Source organism: Trichoderma aggressivum (genome assembly GCF_033847375.1).
Source record: "Trichoderma aggressivum f. europaeum strain CBS 100526 chromosome Unknown scaffold_006, whole genome shotgun sequence".
Taxonomy (NCBI): domain Eukaryota; kingdom Fungi; phylum Ascomycota; class Sordariomycetes; order Hypocreales; family Hypocreaceae; genus Trichoderma; species Trichoderma aggressivum.
In genome coordinates, this window is record NW_026946372.1 from 791,072 (window position 1) to 805,687 (window position 14,616).

General features: G+C 54.5%; 5 protein-coding genes across 5 annotated transcripts; 2 read left to right on the forward strand and 3 right to left on the reverse strand.

Moving 5' to 3' along the window:
- Positions 1-564: 564 nt before the first annotated feature.
- Triagg1_2483 (uncharacterized protein) lies at positions 565-1,474 on the reverse strand (the record flags this gene model as incomplete). Its single annotated transcript, XM_062896669.1, has 3 exons — positions 565-1,090; positions 1,212-1,294; positions 1,382-1,474. The coding sequence occupies 3 exons, from the start codon at positions 1,472-1,474 to the stop codon at positions 565-567; spliced, it is 702 nt and encodes a 233-aa protein (XP_062758695.1).
- Positions 1,475-2,563: 1,089 nt separating this feature from the next.
- Positions 2,564-4,318, forward strand: Triagg1_2484 (uncharacterized protein; the record flags this gene model as incomplete). Its single annotated transcript, XM_062896670.1, has 3 exons — positions 2,564-2,701; positions 2,960-4,117; positions 4,187-4,318. 3 exons carry the CDS (start codon positions 2,564-2,566, stop codon positions 4,316-4,318), a joined length of 1,428 nt encoding a protein of 475 aa, XP_062758696.1.
- A 1,584-nt stretch (positions 4,319-5,902) lies between these two features.
- Triagg1_2485 (uncharacterized protein) lies at positions 5,903-8,861 on the reverse strand (the record flags this gene model as incomplete). Its single annotated transcript, XM_062896671.1, has 6 exons — positions 5,903-6,434; positions 6,528-6,686; positions 7,110-7,504; positions 7,758-7,938; positions 7,993-8,243; positions 8,625-8,861. 6 exons carry the CDS (start codon positions 8,859-8,861, stop codon positions 5,903-5,905), a joined length of 1,755 nt encoding a protein of 584 aa, XP_062758697.1.
- Positions 8,862-9,614: 753 nt separating this feature from the next.
- Positions 9,615-11,402, forward strand: Triagg1_2486 (uncharacterized protein; the record flags this gene model as incomplete). The annotated part of the gene is made up of 1 exon (XM_062896672.1): positions 9,615-11,402. One exon carries the CDS (start codon positions 9,615-9,617, stop codon positions 11,400-11,402), a length of 1,788 nt encoding a protein of 595 aa, XP_062758698.1.
- Positions 11,403-11,615: 213 nt separating this feature from the next.
- On the reverse strand, positions 11,616-14,232 carry Triagg1_2487 (uncharacterized protein; the record flags this gene model as incomplete). The annotated part of the gene is made up of 3 exons (XM_062896673.1): positions 11,616-13,830; positions 13,924-14,135; positions 14,212-14,232. 3 exons carry the CDS (start codon positions 14,230-14,232, stop codon positions 11,616-11,618), a joined length of 2,448 nt encoding a protein of 815 aa, XP_062758699.1.
- Positions 14,233-14,616: the final 384 nt, after the last annotated feature.

Here is a 14,616-nt window from a genome sequence, read left to right on the forward strand (position 1 = left end):
GCATATACCCCGGTGACTAGCACCGTTTTTTCGAAGAGGGGGTGCCTTGTACGTTGAAGGGCATGGTTGATGATGGGATGAAGAAGACGTGGTATGAATACGTTGAGAATGGAAACGATTTAAACGTACATTTTGTGTGTTCGCATGAGTCCCTATGTGCTTGTATGTGCCGTGATATTCATGAGTATTGAAAACACGTCTACCGGCCTACATCCCTAGGTAGTTCTATATAGTTCGCAGTATTCATGCGGCTACTTTTGGACGCCGTGGAATATACTTTGTAATTTATTTGAATTGGTTTGTTTCGTAATTCTAGTAATTAAGCCCCCCCAAAACGCCAGCTTTCACACTGCAAATGCAAAACAATATATCAAACAGCTTCGTCTGCTGCTCCCCTTCAGCTGAAATAATCCAACTTGAAAATTTTGCCTTTTTTTCCCCTTCAGTTTTTCCCCTTCAGTTACTCCCCCCGCGAGCACATGCCCTCCCCCAATTTCCATCCCCATCTCCCAATGTCTCTCTACTCAAACAAGCTGGAAGACATGAGGGGGCAAAAAGTTCCCATTAGACGCACAACCGGTAACTGGCATATCGACCCGCCGTCTCACTGACTCGGATAATCTTGACGACCTGCCCTCTCTTGAGCCCCAGATACCGCGCGACGGGGTCCTTCTGCAGGATACGCGGCAGCTGCGTCTCCTTGAGGCGGTAGCGCTTGAGCAACGCAATCTTCTCCTCGCGGGAGAGCAGCACGTGGCGCGGCACCAGCTCGTGGTGGGTGATGTTGACGAGCAGGTCGTCCTCGAGGAAGCACTCAATCTTGGCGAGGTTCTCGACGCTGGCGAGGGACTTGCGGGCGGCGGGGGACAGCGGCACGTGGGTGACCATGATTCCCGTCTTGTAGTTGTTGGAGATTGTGTACTTTGCAAACTGGCGGATCTGGCCGACGCCGAACTGCTTGTCCGTCAGGAACTCGACCCAGATGGGGCCGCAGTCGGGCACGGGGTCCGGGTTGGAGGCTGTGGCGGGAGGGGTATTTTTGCGGAGCATGGAGTCGCTGGGACGGGCGGAGAACTGGAGTTTGGCGCGGCTGTTGCGTGTGAGCGTTAGCCTTTTTTTTTTTCTCTTCTCTTTCTTCTGTAACGTGGACAAATGATATTTATAGAATGGAGGGGGGATGGGGGGGGGAAAGACGGGAAAGGTGGTCGTACTTTACGGTGCCGTCGGGATGGCAGTATTCGTCGCGGAACCGGTCGAGAGAGATGGTGACTTCGTCTTCGGCGAGCTCGTACTCCTGAACAAGGCAACACGGTCAGTCAATCGTTTTCAATGACACGATACGCCAAAAAGGCAGGCACAGTAGGATGAGAGAGCGCCATACTCGGTCCGCAACCATCTCGTGAACAGTCCTCCACGCGCGCCAGAGTCTCACCACCTCCTTGGACTTGGCATCGTTGGGCAAATCCTCAATCATCTTGGGCGAGCTGGTGATTTTATCGCTTCGAAAAGAGGTGCAACGAGGAGAGAGATCGACAAGGGCCAGAGGTCGGAGGAAAGGCGAGGCTGCGCGTTGTCGCGATGAGTTTATTTTTTTTTTCCCCTTTGCTCCAAAGTTCCGCTGCGCAGGAGAGATGGGCGGTCGTTCAAAAATTGTTTGCGCAGCCTTGCATTGGCTGGGCTCGCTGGGCGATTTACTGGGGCCGCTCGGAGCTGATAAGGACGTGTCATGTGACTTGGCTGATAAGTTAGTAAGCAATAACGTGGCCATAGAGGGAGGCGCCTTAGTACGTATAAAGCTTTCCAAAGTGAGTTGGAAACCAAATTGAGCCTCGCGGATGGCTTAGCCTGGCTATCCTAAGCAGAATCAAGACGCAAAATGCAACATTGCAGTGGAATTGCTCAATTGAGGCTGCATACGGGCAGGACAGGTACATACACGCACAGGTACGTACTGGCTTCTGCGGCATCTTCAGGCTTCTCATTGGCTCCCCCAGCTCTCTCCCCCCACTCAATCCCACTTCGGAAACCCTCCGCAGCAAACCAGAAGCACTTTAGCACTTCACCAAACAAGATACTTGCTGCTCTCAACAGCTCCAACTCTCGCACTTAAAGTTTCTCACTAAAACTCGCCCTGACTTGGCACCACAGTGTCCTCTACAGCAGCGGTCTTCAGTGGACGTTATAGCATCCCAATCGCTAGAATATACCTGTAAAATTCCAATTGTATCGCTGCTTAAAGTAAAAAATCCGTTGAATTCGACTGTTGAGCCTTGAATTCTACATTGATTTTTTTTTTTTTTGGTGTGGGCCCCAGACCATTGAAGAACAACGTGGTGCGTCCAGGGCAATTTTTTTTTTCACCACCAAATTATTGGAGAGTGTCGACTTCGGCTTTTTTTTTCCTCCTCTTGCTACGTCGCACCAACTCATCGTCAACTTCGCCCTTTTCCCTCCCTCCCCCCCGGTTCCCATTCCATCCTCCATAGGGAAGTCGTGACGGCTTCGTCTGGCCTCTTGAACCTTTTCAGAGAATCTATTCTGCCCATCGGCTCTGATTAGCACAATGGCCGCTCCCGCTGCTGCTGCTGCCCCCGCGGCTGATTCTGCGCCTTCTACTCGCCCGACTCGACCCGACGAGAATGTCTTTAAGCAGGAGCTCGCCAAGGCCGAGAAGGAGCACAAGGCTTCCATGGACAAGTTTGTATGTTTTCTCGTGGCGTGGCTGCTGTTCCCTTGGCGTTTTATACCTCCATTCTTCGATTTATAAGAGGCTTTACTCGAGTGTGTGCAGTGACACCATCTCAACTTGCTCTCCCCAACAAAAACTGGCAACTCGCATAATGAAGAAGATGTAAAGGAGGGAAAAAAGAGGAAAAGAAGGAGAAGAGAAGAGGATGATGACGGGAGGCAGATTGTCGATTGATGCCGGACTTGTGCTAATATACCATCCATTCATTAGAACGCCATCAAGGCCAAGATTGACGTTGCTCTGCCCAACAAGAACAAGGACCAGCCCAGCCCTACCCAGAAGCGTCGCCAGGAGCTCATTGCCCAGGCCAACGAGATCCGCCAGAAGCAGGCCGGTGGCAAGAATGCCCGTACCTCCAAGCTGGACCAGATCAAGCGCTTTGACGAGCAGCTCCGCAGCCGTATCAACGAGCAGAAGACTGCCAAGGCCAAGGTCCCCTACAAGAGCGCCGAGGATATCGACCGCCAGATTGAGTCTCTCGACAAGCAGGTCAACTCGGGAACCATGAAGCTCGTCGACGAGAAGAAGGCCCTGACCGACATCTCCAACCTTCGCAAGCTCCGCAAGAACTTTGGCCAGTTCGACGAGGCCCAGAAGCAGATTGACGATCTGCGCGCCAAGATCAAGGAGATCAAGGACTCCATGGAGGACCCCGAGCAAAAGGCCCTGTCCGAGCAGTACAACAAGATCCAGGCCGAGATCGACACCATCAAGGCCGAGCAGGATGAGGCCTACAAGAGCCTGTCCACCCTCCGTGACGAGCGCACCAAGCTGCAGGCCGAGCAGCAGGAGAAGTTTGCCGCCATCCGCAAGCTCAAGGACGACTACTATGGCGCAAAGAAGGCTTACCAGGCCTTCGAGCGTGAGGCCCGCGAGAAGCAGCGCGAGCGCCAGCGCCTGGAGCGTGAGAAGTACGTCCAGGAGCGCAAGAAGGCCGATGCCGAGCGTGTCCTTGCCGAGGCCAGCGAGCCCGCCTACCTCGACGAGATCCGCCGCGCCAACAGCCTGCTGGTCTTCCTCGACCCTACTTTCAAGGCTGAGAAGACCCCTCTGCTGGCCAACTCTGGCCTGACTGCTCAGGCTCAGCGCACCGTTGACGAGGCTGGCCTCAAGGGTACCAAGCTTGTCCGCAAGGAGGACCGCGATGACGAGTACGCCCCCGCCCAGTCCAAGGGCAAGAAGGGCAAGAAGGGCAACAACGCCGGTTCCGCCCAGAAGGGTTTCAACTGCCCTCCCTCCGTGGTCGAGGACTGCACGTTCCTCTCGCTTGAACCCCCCATGCGCAAGGAGGACGTGCCTGAGCTGATTGAGAAGGTCAAGGCCAAGCTTGAGCACTGGAAGGAGGACCAGGCTGCCCAGACCCAGCGTGTAAGTGCCTTAACCCCTTGAAAACAGCAATTTTTTTCAGAAAAACATTGACTAATTGACCCTGAACAGAACATTGAGAAGGCCAAGAAGAAGCTCGAGGAGATTGAAAAGGCCGAGGCCAACGGTGAAAAGGTCGAGGAGGTCGCCGCCGACCTCAAGGACGCCTCCCTCGAGGACAAGGAGAAGCAGGAGGAGTCATAAACGGCTCTTCCCGAGTCTCTTGTTACCCCTTGCAGATCAAAACAGCCATCGACAACCATCGAAAGCCGATGGCAACCTCTTTCTTTCAACCTTTCAAAAGTTACGTTCATCATATCAAGCTGACGAGCCTCATCTTTCGATCCCAGCTCTGCCCTCGTCTCTTCATACATCGCCATATTATATACCTCTTACATCGTCAGCTTCAAGAATGTAGACTCCCGGGAGTTTTTCCTTGGGAATCAAAAAAAGAAGGAATCTGTTTTTTTTAAACATGTCCATGCAAGGGAAACGAGAAAGAATAAAAAGAAGGTAGGTAGCGGGAGAAGGCGATTCCATTTCGGAAACCTCTCTATCACCCCCTATATCGTTATACGTGTCCACCGCGCGTGTTGGGTTGTTTTTTTTTTGTTACAAGTTTTTTATCTAGTTTTTTTTTAGCTTTTTGTCATCTCTTTATTTTGTACCTAGGTATATCTATCTTTATTCCTCTCATGGGAAAAGGAGTTTAGGCCCAAGCACGAAATATACACCTCATGATTTGATGTAACAAGAAAAAAGCAAGAGTTTCAAAGAAAGAAAAAAAACACTCTCTCCTCTCCTCTCCTCTCTGCAACATGACATGTGACGCCCGGCACTTTGTACAAGCCGAATCTTTTTTGTTCATTCTCGGTGAGTGTGATGGTTTTGAGTGGCTGCTTTCTCAGCGGCCTGCATCCGAGGCCATCAAAAGGAGCTGCATGCGTTGTGCGTCTAGGGGGGAACACAGAATACAGTTCAATTGATCACATGTGAATTGGCTGGCACCAATTGAAAGCCAAACTACTAGAGGCCGCATCCACAGCTGTTCGACGCATGAACAAGCCAAGGCGGGTAGTTGAGCAACATTCCCTCACCGCGTTTGTGAGCTTGACTCGTAGTATAGGAGGTGTTCAAATTCATTCATTTAGATGTTTTCGCCTTGATCAACTAATTTCAACTATTTTGAGAATCTCATCTCGATAATTGCCCACCACGAGAAGCCGTGCTGCACGTAGTTTCTCATACGGACCAGTTTGATCCTTCACTATGGACGGGTTTCATGACGAGACACAAAGAATCCAGTTCGTACGAGTTACTCCTCTCATGGCCCAGCCACCCACACCTTGACCGTGGTTCATGCTGTGTTCCAGACAAAATCATTCGCTTCCTTTGATGCATACTTTATACGCCAGGCTGAATGGTATGTATGTGTGTGTGTGTGTTTCCAAACTCGTCTAAACACAGTGATCCAAAATCTTGCAAATGTAGCCAAAAAGAAGAGAGAGAGAGAGAGAAAGAGGGAAAAAAAGTTCCAACGTCCGGGGTTCCAAAGTAAGGCTACTCCAACTACCATGCAATCATGCCATTCCCATTCCAGACAAATGAAACCAAATGGTGATCGTACATGTCGTGATGCTTTTGTCGCAGAGGGGGTGGACGTAAAAAATAAAATGATGTGTAGACTGTTTGTGCCTCTGGTGCTCTCATATCATGATGAAAGAAAAGGGTTCAATCATTTTTTTTTTTTTTAATTTGCTTATTTCTTTTGGTATCTCCTTATTCGGCCTATCCAAATGGTGCGTAGTATGATGAAGATGGGTGATGTTGGGGAGGTGGCGGCCTGAATGTCCTTCGGTCTCGCGGCGTTGCGGCGGGTGCTGGGGTACGACGCTCCATGAGGGCATCGCGATCTGCGTGAAAGGAAGACGGGGGGGCTATAGCAGGAGGAGGAGCGGAACCAGCGCTGGCACTGATTGAGCCAGCTCGACGGCTCGGCTTTCGAGGAGGAGGAGCAGTCAAGGGAGGGTTCTTTACAGCAGCCTCGTCATCGGCGGGAAGGGTGAGCTCAATGAGGCTATAGAAGTATTCGAGGACTTCGGGGTAACGTTGCACGCTGGCCTGCCAATCCTCATCGATGCCTCGCTTCAGAGTTGCCTGAGCTTCGGCGATCTGGTTTGGATGTGGCGGCGCGTTGTAATGGTAGAATGCGTGGGCAGTGATGTGGTCGAGATGAGCCGAGTGGGCCGTCTTTCGTCGCTCGGCAAGTTGACGGAAATACTCGAGAATATAATCTTGAGCATGGGCCCTTACCCACGAACTATTATCTCACGGATTAGTGGACGCTCAACCTCAGCATCAAGGGCGGTCAAGGCAGGGCAGCATAAAGAGAAGATGAAAGGGTGAGACCAACCGTATGTCACTATAGATGGATCGCATCATGCGCTCCTCGGCCTGCTTAACGGCCACTTCGAGGCCCTTCGCCTCGCAGTCACAGGCCATCGAGGCCGGAGCATGGCATATGGCGCAGTCCGGATCCATCCTGATGAAGGACTTGCGCACCTTGGTATCTCTGGTATGCATCTTAGCAATGGGGTATCTTTGGATTTAGGCGGGAAGGCGTTGTTTAGGTTGAAAAGGTGTAATTGAGAGAATATCCCAGGGAGAGACGGGTAGGAAACGGAATACGGGCTAGTATTACACAACGCAGAAGGCATTCAGGCACGCGAGAGAAAGGGCACGGTGGGCTTGTTGGCAGGCAGTCAACCGCAGTAGCAAGGCCTCACTCCCCCCTTGGCAAGCCCATGGACGGGCTTCATGGGGAATGCAAGTGGGAAAGTCGGGAGATGTTGGCAGATATCGGATGGAAGATGCGGTATATGGGCAGAGAAGAGGAGTGGAAGAGGAGGGGGTAGGGGATGGAAGGGAAGGGAAGGGAGAGAGAATGGAAGAGAGAGAGAGAGTGTGCGAGAGAGCGAGAGAGCGAGAGACTGACCTGGCTGAGGAAAGGATAAGACAAGCAGAAGCAACGATGGGCTCACGCCAAGCGGTAAAGGGAATAGAGGAAATGCCAGCAGAAGCAGCGGCTTGTGCTAGATCAGAAGGCTGACGGTGTCTCGCCGGTGAGTTGGGATGTATCCTGCAAGCACAAGCACAAGCACAGCGCAAGCACAAGCACGAAGCAGCTCTGGCGGCGTCGGGCCCAGGATGAAGCTTTCCGGAGGGGACCAGAAAGAGGGCCTTTGGGAGGGACAAGATCTCAAGGTCCGGGACCGAAGCGTGGGGAAGGCCAAAGGGCAGCTGCAGCACGACGAGCGTGTCCTCGGGGTCGAATGAGGAGGCGGCAGGTGGGTGACCAGCTGTCGTGGCTCGAATGCGGGATCGAGGAGCCTATGCAGGCTAGCCTAACGAGCAGCGAACTGGCCCAACGAAGACGAAGGTGCCCAAGGAGGAGAGGAGAGTCTGTCGAGCAAGCGACGTCTTTTGTGTGGTGGCAAGAGGGCTTGCTTGGGGAGGGCAAAAGAGAGAAAATCCGAGATGGCAAAGAGCAGGCCAGACTGGGCTGAGTAATTAATTCCGCTGGCTGCCAGAAAAGACACAGGCAGACAGACGCAGAACAATGCCAGCTGGTTTTTGGACGTACGTGTGCTCGTAGTATCCCCCAGGCCGTACTCGTACAGTATCTGCCGTGGCCGAGACGCAGAGTCGCAGTCCGTCTTTCCCGCAGCAGCACTTCGTACTTGTAATCTAAAAGGTGGCGGTCGATTCTCGCAGTCTGGATATGTGGCCGCTGGCGTCTCGCTGTCCGTGCAGCAATGGAGCCGCTGGTGTCACACAAGCAAGACACGACACACACACACACACACACGCACACGCACAAGGGAGGCTGGTGGACCGACCGCTGACTTGTTGACCGTGGTGAGGAGAGAAGATGGGCTGGTCTCATGCAGCGAAAACTCAGCGGGCGGGCCAAACCGATTGACGGCGGTTTCGTCTCACCAATCGGGTCTGGCCTTAGCGAGACACTGATATCCTCTGCCTGCAGCGGCCCCGTCGTCTCCGTGCCGGTGGCCTTTTTCTCGAGCTGCTTGTTCCCTTGTGTTTGCCTGCGGGCGTGCTGTGCCGTAGACTGTATGTGTTATGTATGTATGTACAAGCAGGTGCTTGCTGCGGGAATGCGGGCAAACAGGTGGGAAAGTCACCTGCGGATGGAGACGTTTGAAGCCGCAAATCTGCGAGTAACAGCATCAGCCTCAGACCAGCCAGGCCGACGAGCGGGCATCTGTACATGGACTAGCAGCTGGCAGCCCAGCCCAGCCAGAGAGATTTCACCGCACTTTGTAGCATTGGGAAGCGGGCTCGAGCATGCACCGTCGAATCACGAGGGGCGGGACATGCATGGACGAGGCCCGCCGTTGGCCGGATTGCACCAGACAGACCCTGTGGACAAGGCTGCGAGGAGCTAGAGGAGAGGAACCCTAGGCTAGCCGGCAGCCAGCAGAGAGGTCACGATGCGCCGAGGATCGCTGGGAGAACTGGTGATGCGATGCGATGCGATGCGATGCGATGCTGGCAGTGGTAGAGATCTGCCATGCTCTGGCCGTTGACTGTTGACTGTTGACTTGTCTGCTCTGCTCTGCTCTGCTCTGCTCTGCTCTGCTCTGCTCTGCTCTGCTCTGCTCTGCTCTGCTCTGCTCTGCTTCGCTTCGTCCCCTCCGTGAGAAGCTGCTGTCGGCTGTACACACATCTTGGTACACGGCACTGACGATCTGATAGCTGCCAGCAAATCAAATCACAAGCTGCGTGCTTTTCCTCCTTCTCCTCTTCTCCTCTTCTCCTCTTCTCTTCGCTGTCACGGATTCGACATGGGGGGGGCTGAAAGAGCCAGGGTCCAGCGATTGGCCTCGAAGCGGGGGCGGGAAGGCGAAATGGAATCAAGCCTGGAAAAAGTCGAGCGTTGCCAGCTCAGCCAAGTCCAGCCGGCAGCAGCAACTGCAACTGCAACTGCGCTGTAATCAAACAACCTGCAGCGTGTGTACAGGGTACATGTACATGCAAGTTGCACAAATCCATCGAGTGCAGACTGACTCATTCGCACACGTCGTTATGCACCCGATGCACTTCGTACCAGCTCGTACTCGTACAGACAACTGCTAAGGCTTGTGGTAGCAGCAACTCCAGCCTCCCATCTTCTGCCGTGCTACTCATTATAGCGGCTGATCAAGCTTCTGATGGTTGATTCAGTTGAGTCTCTGATCGGCTCTTCCAACCCCGCCATGCCCGCTATTATGCCGGCGCTGGTGGGGTCAAGCCCCGGCTACAGGCCGTAGTCATCACTAGAACCCCTCCAATCCTCCATGGCCAGTGGGAGCCATTTGAGTTCCAATCTTATCTTATCGGCGACCGCGGCATCGTCAAAATTTCTGGTGCATCAATGCGGCATCACTAGATATGCTCATGGGCAAGCAACTATAGCTGCGCAAACAATTCTATTCCCATCATGCCGCCTCGGTGTCCCGGCTCATATCAGCTGCCTCTGGCGCCGTTCCTCTACCCGGCGCTCTTTCGCCCTCGAATCGTCCACTCTGCGCTGCTCCGAACGGCCCTCACTCGCCACTCTTCGTCCTCTTCATCTGCCTTGAACAGCCTCCCCGAGTCGCGACTGAATCCCGCACCGGACGACTATGCGGCGCCAAGCTTTGCTGATAAAGCCGAATTGACGCTGTATGCCGGCCGTGGAGGCAACGGCTGCGTCTCCTTCCAGCGAGAGGCTTTTCTCCCCGACGGCCCCCCCAACGGCGGCGATGGCGGCATCGGGGGCAATATCTATATCCAAGCGGCGCATGGCGAAACCTCATTACATAAATTAGCACGCAGGCGTTTCGTTCGTGCCGGACGCGGAAGGCACGGGCAGGGAAGTGGAAAAGGCGGCATGCGAGGAGAGGACGTTGTCATTACCGTTCCAGTAGGCACAATCGTCCAGGAGATTGAGCGCCATGACCCAGCTGCCGAAGAGGAGATGGCCATGAAGGCATATCAGGCGCTGAAGAAACAGAGACGGCGCGAGCTTTTGGCTCAGCAGCAACAAGAATTGGTGTTGGAAGCAGAAGCAGAAGAAGATGATGTGGATGTGGATGAGCGACGCTCAAAGAAACACAGTCCCGAGGACGACTACGATCCAGATGCCGACGATCCGGAGCGGGAGAAGTGGCTTCTCCATCCTGGCATGTCCAAAAACGACATGAAATCAGCAGAGTTTCCCAAGCTGCCCAAGCGGACTCGCTTCTTCCAGCAGCCTGCTGCGCCAGTCTATCTCGACCTCTCCAGACCAACACCCACGCCCATCTTGCTGGCCGTAGGGGGCATCAACGGCCTCGGAAACCCTCATTTCACTTCGAGGAATCACCCCCGACCTGTCTTCGCCACCAAGGGCGACGAAGCCGTGACTATGAAAATCTCCCTGGAGCTCAAGCTCCTGGCCGACGTAGGTCTGGTGGGCTTGCCCAATGCCGGCAAAAGCACTCTCCTGCGAGCTCTCACCAACAGCCGCACCCGGGTTGGCAACTGGGCTTTCACGACCCTGCAGCCCAACATCGGCACCGTCGTTTTAGACAGATACTCTGGCCGCCCCAGCGTCAAACCGCGCCGCCAACGTTACGCATCTTCATCTCAGGAAGCCAGCACTGAGGATTCCACCCTGGGAGAGCCGCGGACTCGATTCAGTGTGGCAGACATCCCAGGCCTCATCGAAGGAGCCCATCTCGACCGCGGCCTCGGCATAGCCTTCCTCCGCCACGTCGAGCGCGCAGGCGTCCTCGCGTTCGTCATCGACCTTGGCGCCGGCAACGCCGTCAAGGCCCTCCAGTCCCTCTGGCGCGAAGTCGGCCTTTACGCCGAGATGCGCCAGGAAGAAGAGCGTTTGCGCGAGATCGAGGCCCGAGTCGACTGGGACCTCGTCTCCCAGGCCACGCGCGGCCCCGTCAACCTGATGGGCGCCTCATACGGCACCCCGCTGCCCATGCAGGAGGCGCAAACCCGGACGCCGACGCTGCACATTGCGGGCAAGCCCTGGTTCGTCGTCGCTACCAAGGCGGATTTGTCGGGCACGCAGGACAACTTCCGGGAGCTCAAGACGTATCTGGATGATGTGACGGAAGGGCGAGAGCCGCACCCGAGTGGCGTTGAGGGGGCATGGACGAAGAGCTGTGCGGCTATTCCAGTCAGTGCAATTCACGGCCAGGGGGTTGACCGGATTGTTCACTGGACTGTTGGACTTTTGGACGAGTAGAATTGTCGCGTTGAAGATGGGGTTAGAGGCGGGATATGTACGATATGCTTGGGATGGCAGCGCTTTGTATGAATAGATGCGATGCACGGACAAAAGAACTGTTTGGACAAAACGAAAATAAACATGTAGATATAAGTACCTAAATAGAGGGTTCTACCAATTTCTTCCAAAAAAAAAGCCCCAATTGTACATTTTTCATCATTCTCGCCGCATTCAATCAGACCCTTCCGGGGTGGGAATATCCTCCAGGTCAATCTCCTGCTGTTCCTCCTCCTGCTGCTGCTGCTCTTCAGCCGCCTTCTTCTCCTTCCTCTGCAGACTAATGTTAATCAACGGCGAAGTGTCGTTAAACACCCTCAGCAGCATCGCCGACCGATCCTCCTTGGGCAGCATCAAGTTCAGCGAATGAATGCTCTTCCACAGCGGCAGCGCCATCCTCTCCTGCCACTCCTGGTCGTCGCCCTCGGGCTCGACCCTCAGCACGCAGCACCCCATGCCAATGTCGCGCACCCGCTCGCCAATCTCCTCAAAGTTCTGCCACCCGCCATCGCTGATCTTGGGGAACATCTCAATCAGGAGCTTGTGCAGCGTCTCCTTGTTGCGCAGCCGCACGATGCGCGTCTCGCCGACGTAGCCCTGCAGGATGGGCATGCCTTCGGCCTGGATGCGCCAACGGCACACTTCGGCCGAGGGCGCGTCCTGCTTCATGAACATGCGGACGCCGCCGTGGATGAATTTCAGGCCGCGGCCCTCGTTTTCCGTGAGGATGTCGCGCATCAGGGCCGTGGTGTAGTAGATGGCCTTGGCAGGCTCTCCCATCTCGTTTCTCACCATGTATCGGTTGGTCGGGAAGCGGCTGGACAGTTTATAAAAGTCCTTGATGTTCTGGATGGTCGGGTGATCGGCGTCGAGATACTTGAAGGGCTCTTCAACTGGCCCATTTCTCTTGGGCTTGCCGGGACGGTCCTCGCGCTGTGTGGTAGGGGCGGGAACGGGAGTGGCAGCTGCTGGGCTTTCCTCTCCGGTTTTGGTCTTCTTGGCTGGCTGCTCTGCACCATCTTCGGTCTCCAGGGGGCGCTTGCTAGCCGCTGGGGAGGCATCGTCCATTGGTTCATCCTCCTTCTTTTCTTCCACTACGGCAGACTCCTCCGGCTTTGCCTCGGTAGCAGGAGCGGCGGGGGTCTCAGAGGCTTCGCTCGACTGGGCGGTCTCCTTTGCCTCGTTCTCCGGCTTCGCCTTGAACTCAGACTTCTTCTCCAAAACAGTGATGAAGAAGCCACCGGTATCCTGCAGGTGGGGGTAGACTCGCATGCAGCGGTCCAAAGGTAGTTTGGTCCCCGCAGGGTCTGGGAACATGGATGACTGAAGCCGTCCAGGAATCACACCCTCGTTGCTCTCCTTGGCGAACTTCTCGACCTCCTCCCATGAGCTCCAAATCCTAGCACTCTTGTCCATGATTTTCCACGTCTTCAGACCGGGTCGTCGCACGAGGCCAGGGAGCTGGTCACTGGAGTCGACAATCTCAACATTGTCCAGGCCACCACATCTCTCAATGGCAGCAGCAATGATCGATTCGTTCTCGACTGGGTTCATGCTGCATGTGGAGTACACAACGCGGCCACCAACTTTGAGGAGCTGTAGGGCTCGGACCAGGATACGGATCTGGGTGACGTGCAGTCCCAAGGCACTACCCGGCTGCCAGTCCTTCCACAGGTTAGCATTCTTTCGTGCTGTTCCGTCTCCGGAGCAGGGAACATCGGCCAAAATTCTGTCAAATTTGAGGTAGACGGGCTTGTTGGAGTTTGGTTCGGTCGAAGGCAGCTTGATGGAGGGGAACTGAGTAGCATCGTGATTCATCACAAGCAGGTTAGGCGATGACAGTCTCTTAAGCTGATGGACAAGAAGATGGCCACGCTTGTAATCGGCATCGTTGGCGATGAGCAGGCCCGTGGCGCGACCGGCATCAGAAGGGTCGGCCTCGAGATCGGCTTCGGCTTCGTCCTTGGTCTCGGCACCGAGGTCCAAACCATCCTCCTTGGCGAATTCTCGCAGAACCTTCCTCACGCGAGACTCTTCGCCAACGTGGAGCATCTCCAGCAGCTGAGCAGACTTGCTTCCCGGCGCGGCGCACATGTCCAGCACAGTCATGCCTGGTCGGAGATCCATCAGAAGAGGGGGGATCATGCTGACGACTTCCTGTCTGCTGATGTTGCCGACACTGGTTTCAGAGACGAGGAACTTTTGGAAAGCCGCAAAGGGCGGGAATTTGCGAACAACGTTCTTGGGCGTAGTCATCCACCAAGCGAGTTCGTCGGGATACCAGGACACCGGTTGGGGAGGGTCGACGGGGCGGCCATCCTGGTGTTCAATCTTGACGATTTCGGGAATGTATCGGGATCGCAAAAGTCTCTCGACGGCGAGCGCGTGTCTATGCGACAAAATTTAGCGTTGAGCGCAAGGAATCAGGCTGACACAGGGACGGATTGGAAAAATCAGCATGAGCGCGCAAAGCGCAACGTACCCCTTGGAGCCGCAGAAGCGGAAGCTGTTGGGCAGCTCGCGCCTCAATGCCTCCCAGAACTGCGTCTTTTCCTCCTCGGGAAGCTGCAGCAGCGAGTCGTAAAAGTCCTGGAGCTTCTGATTCTCCTTCTTGAGAGCAGGGTAGTCCCTCCAGCTTTGGCCGCGATCGCCGCCTCCTCCGCGTCCACCACCGCCTCCACGACGTCCTTTTCCCTGTATATGAGGAAGAAAGCATCAGTATTTGGCAATCGCTTCCAATTGAAGCCGCCGGTTCATCGATGAAACTCACTCTGAAGCCCTTCTTGCCCATCGTTGCGATTTGACCTGCTGGCGTTTGGAGCTTGTGATGGCAGGTTGGAAATTTTACAGGATAGAAAATCTGGATGCCCCGCTGTATCGCGGGTAGAATGCGCTAAAAGCCAGAGGGTGGGTGGCGCCAAACCTCAAATTTAGAAGACCAAGGGCGCTAAGGTAATTATACACCTAGTGTACGAGAACACTAGGTATGTAGGTATATGGCTTCCATATCTTCCTACTGCAAAGTAACTAGTAGGTAGATAATTGTAGGAATGAAACATGTAATTCAGGCACTATAGCAACTATAAAAGGCATTTACGGAAAATATGGTCGATTGTTAACAACAATCACTCTGAAATAATCCCTAACGAAGGGTAAATTAAGCAATGGTCGATAA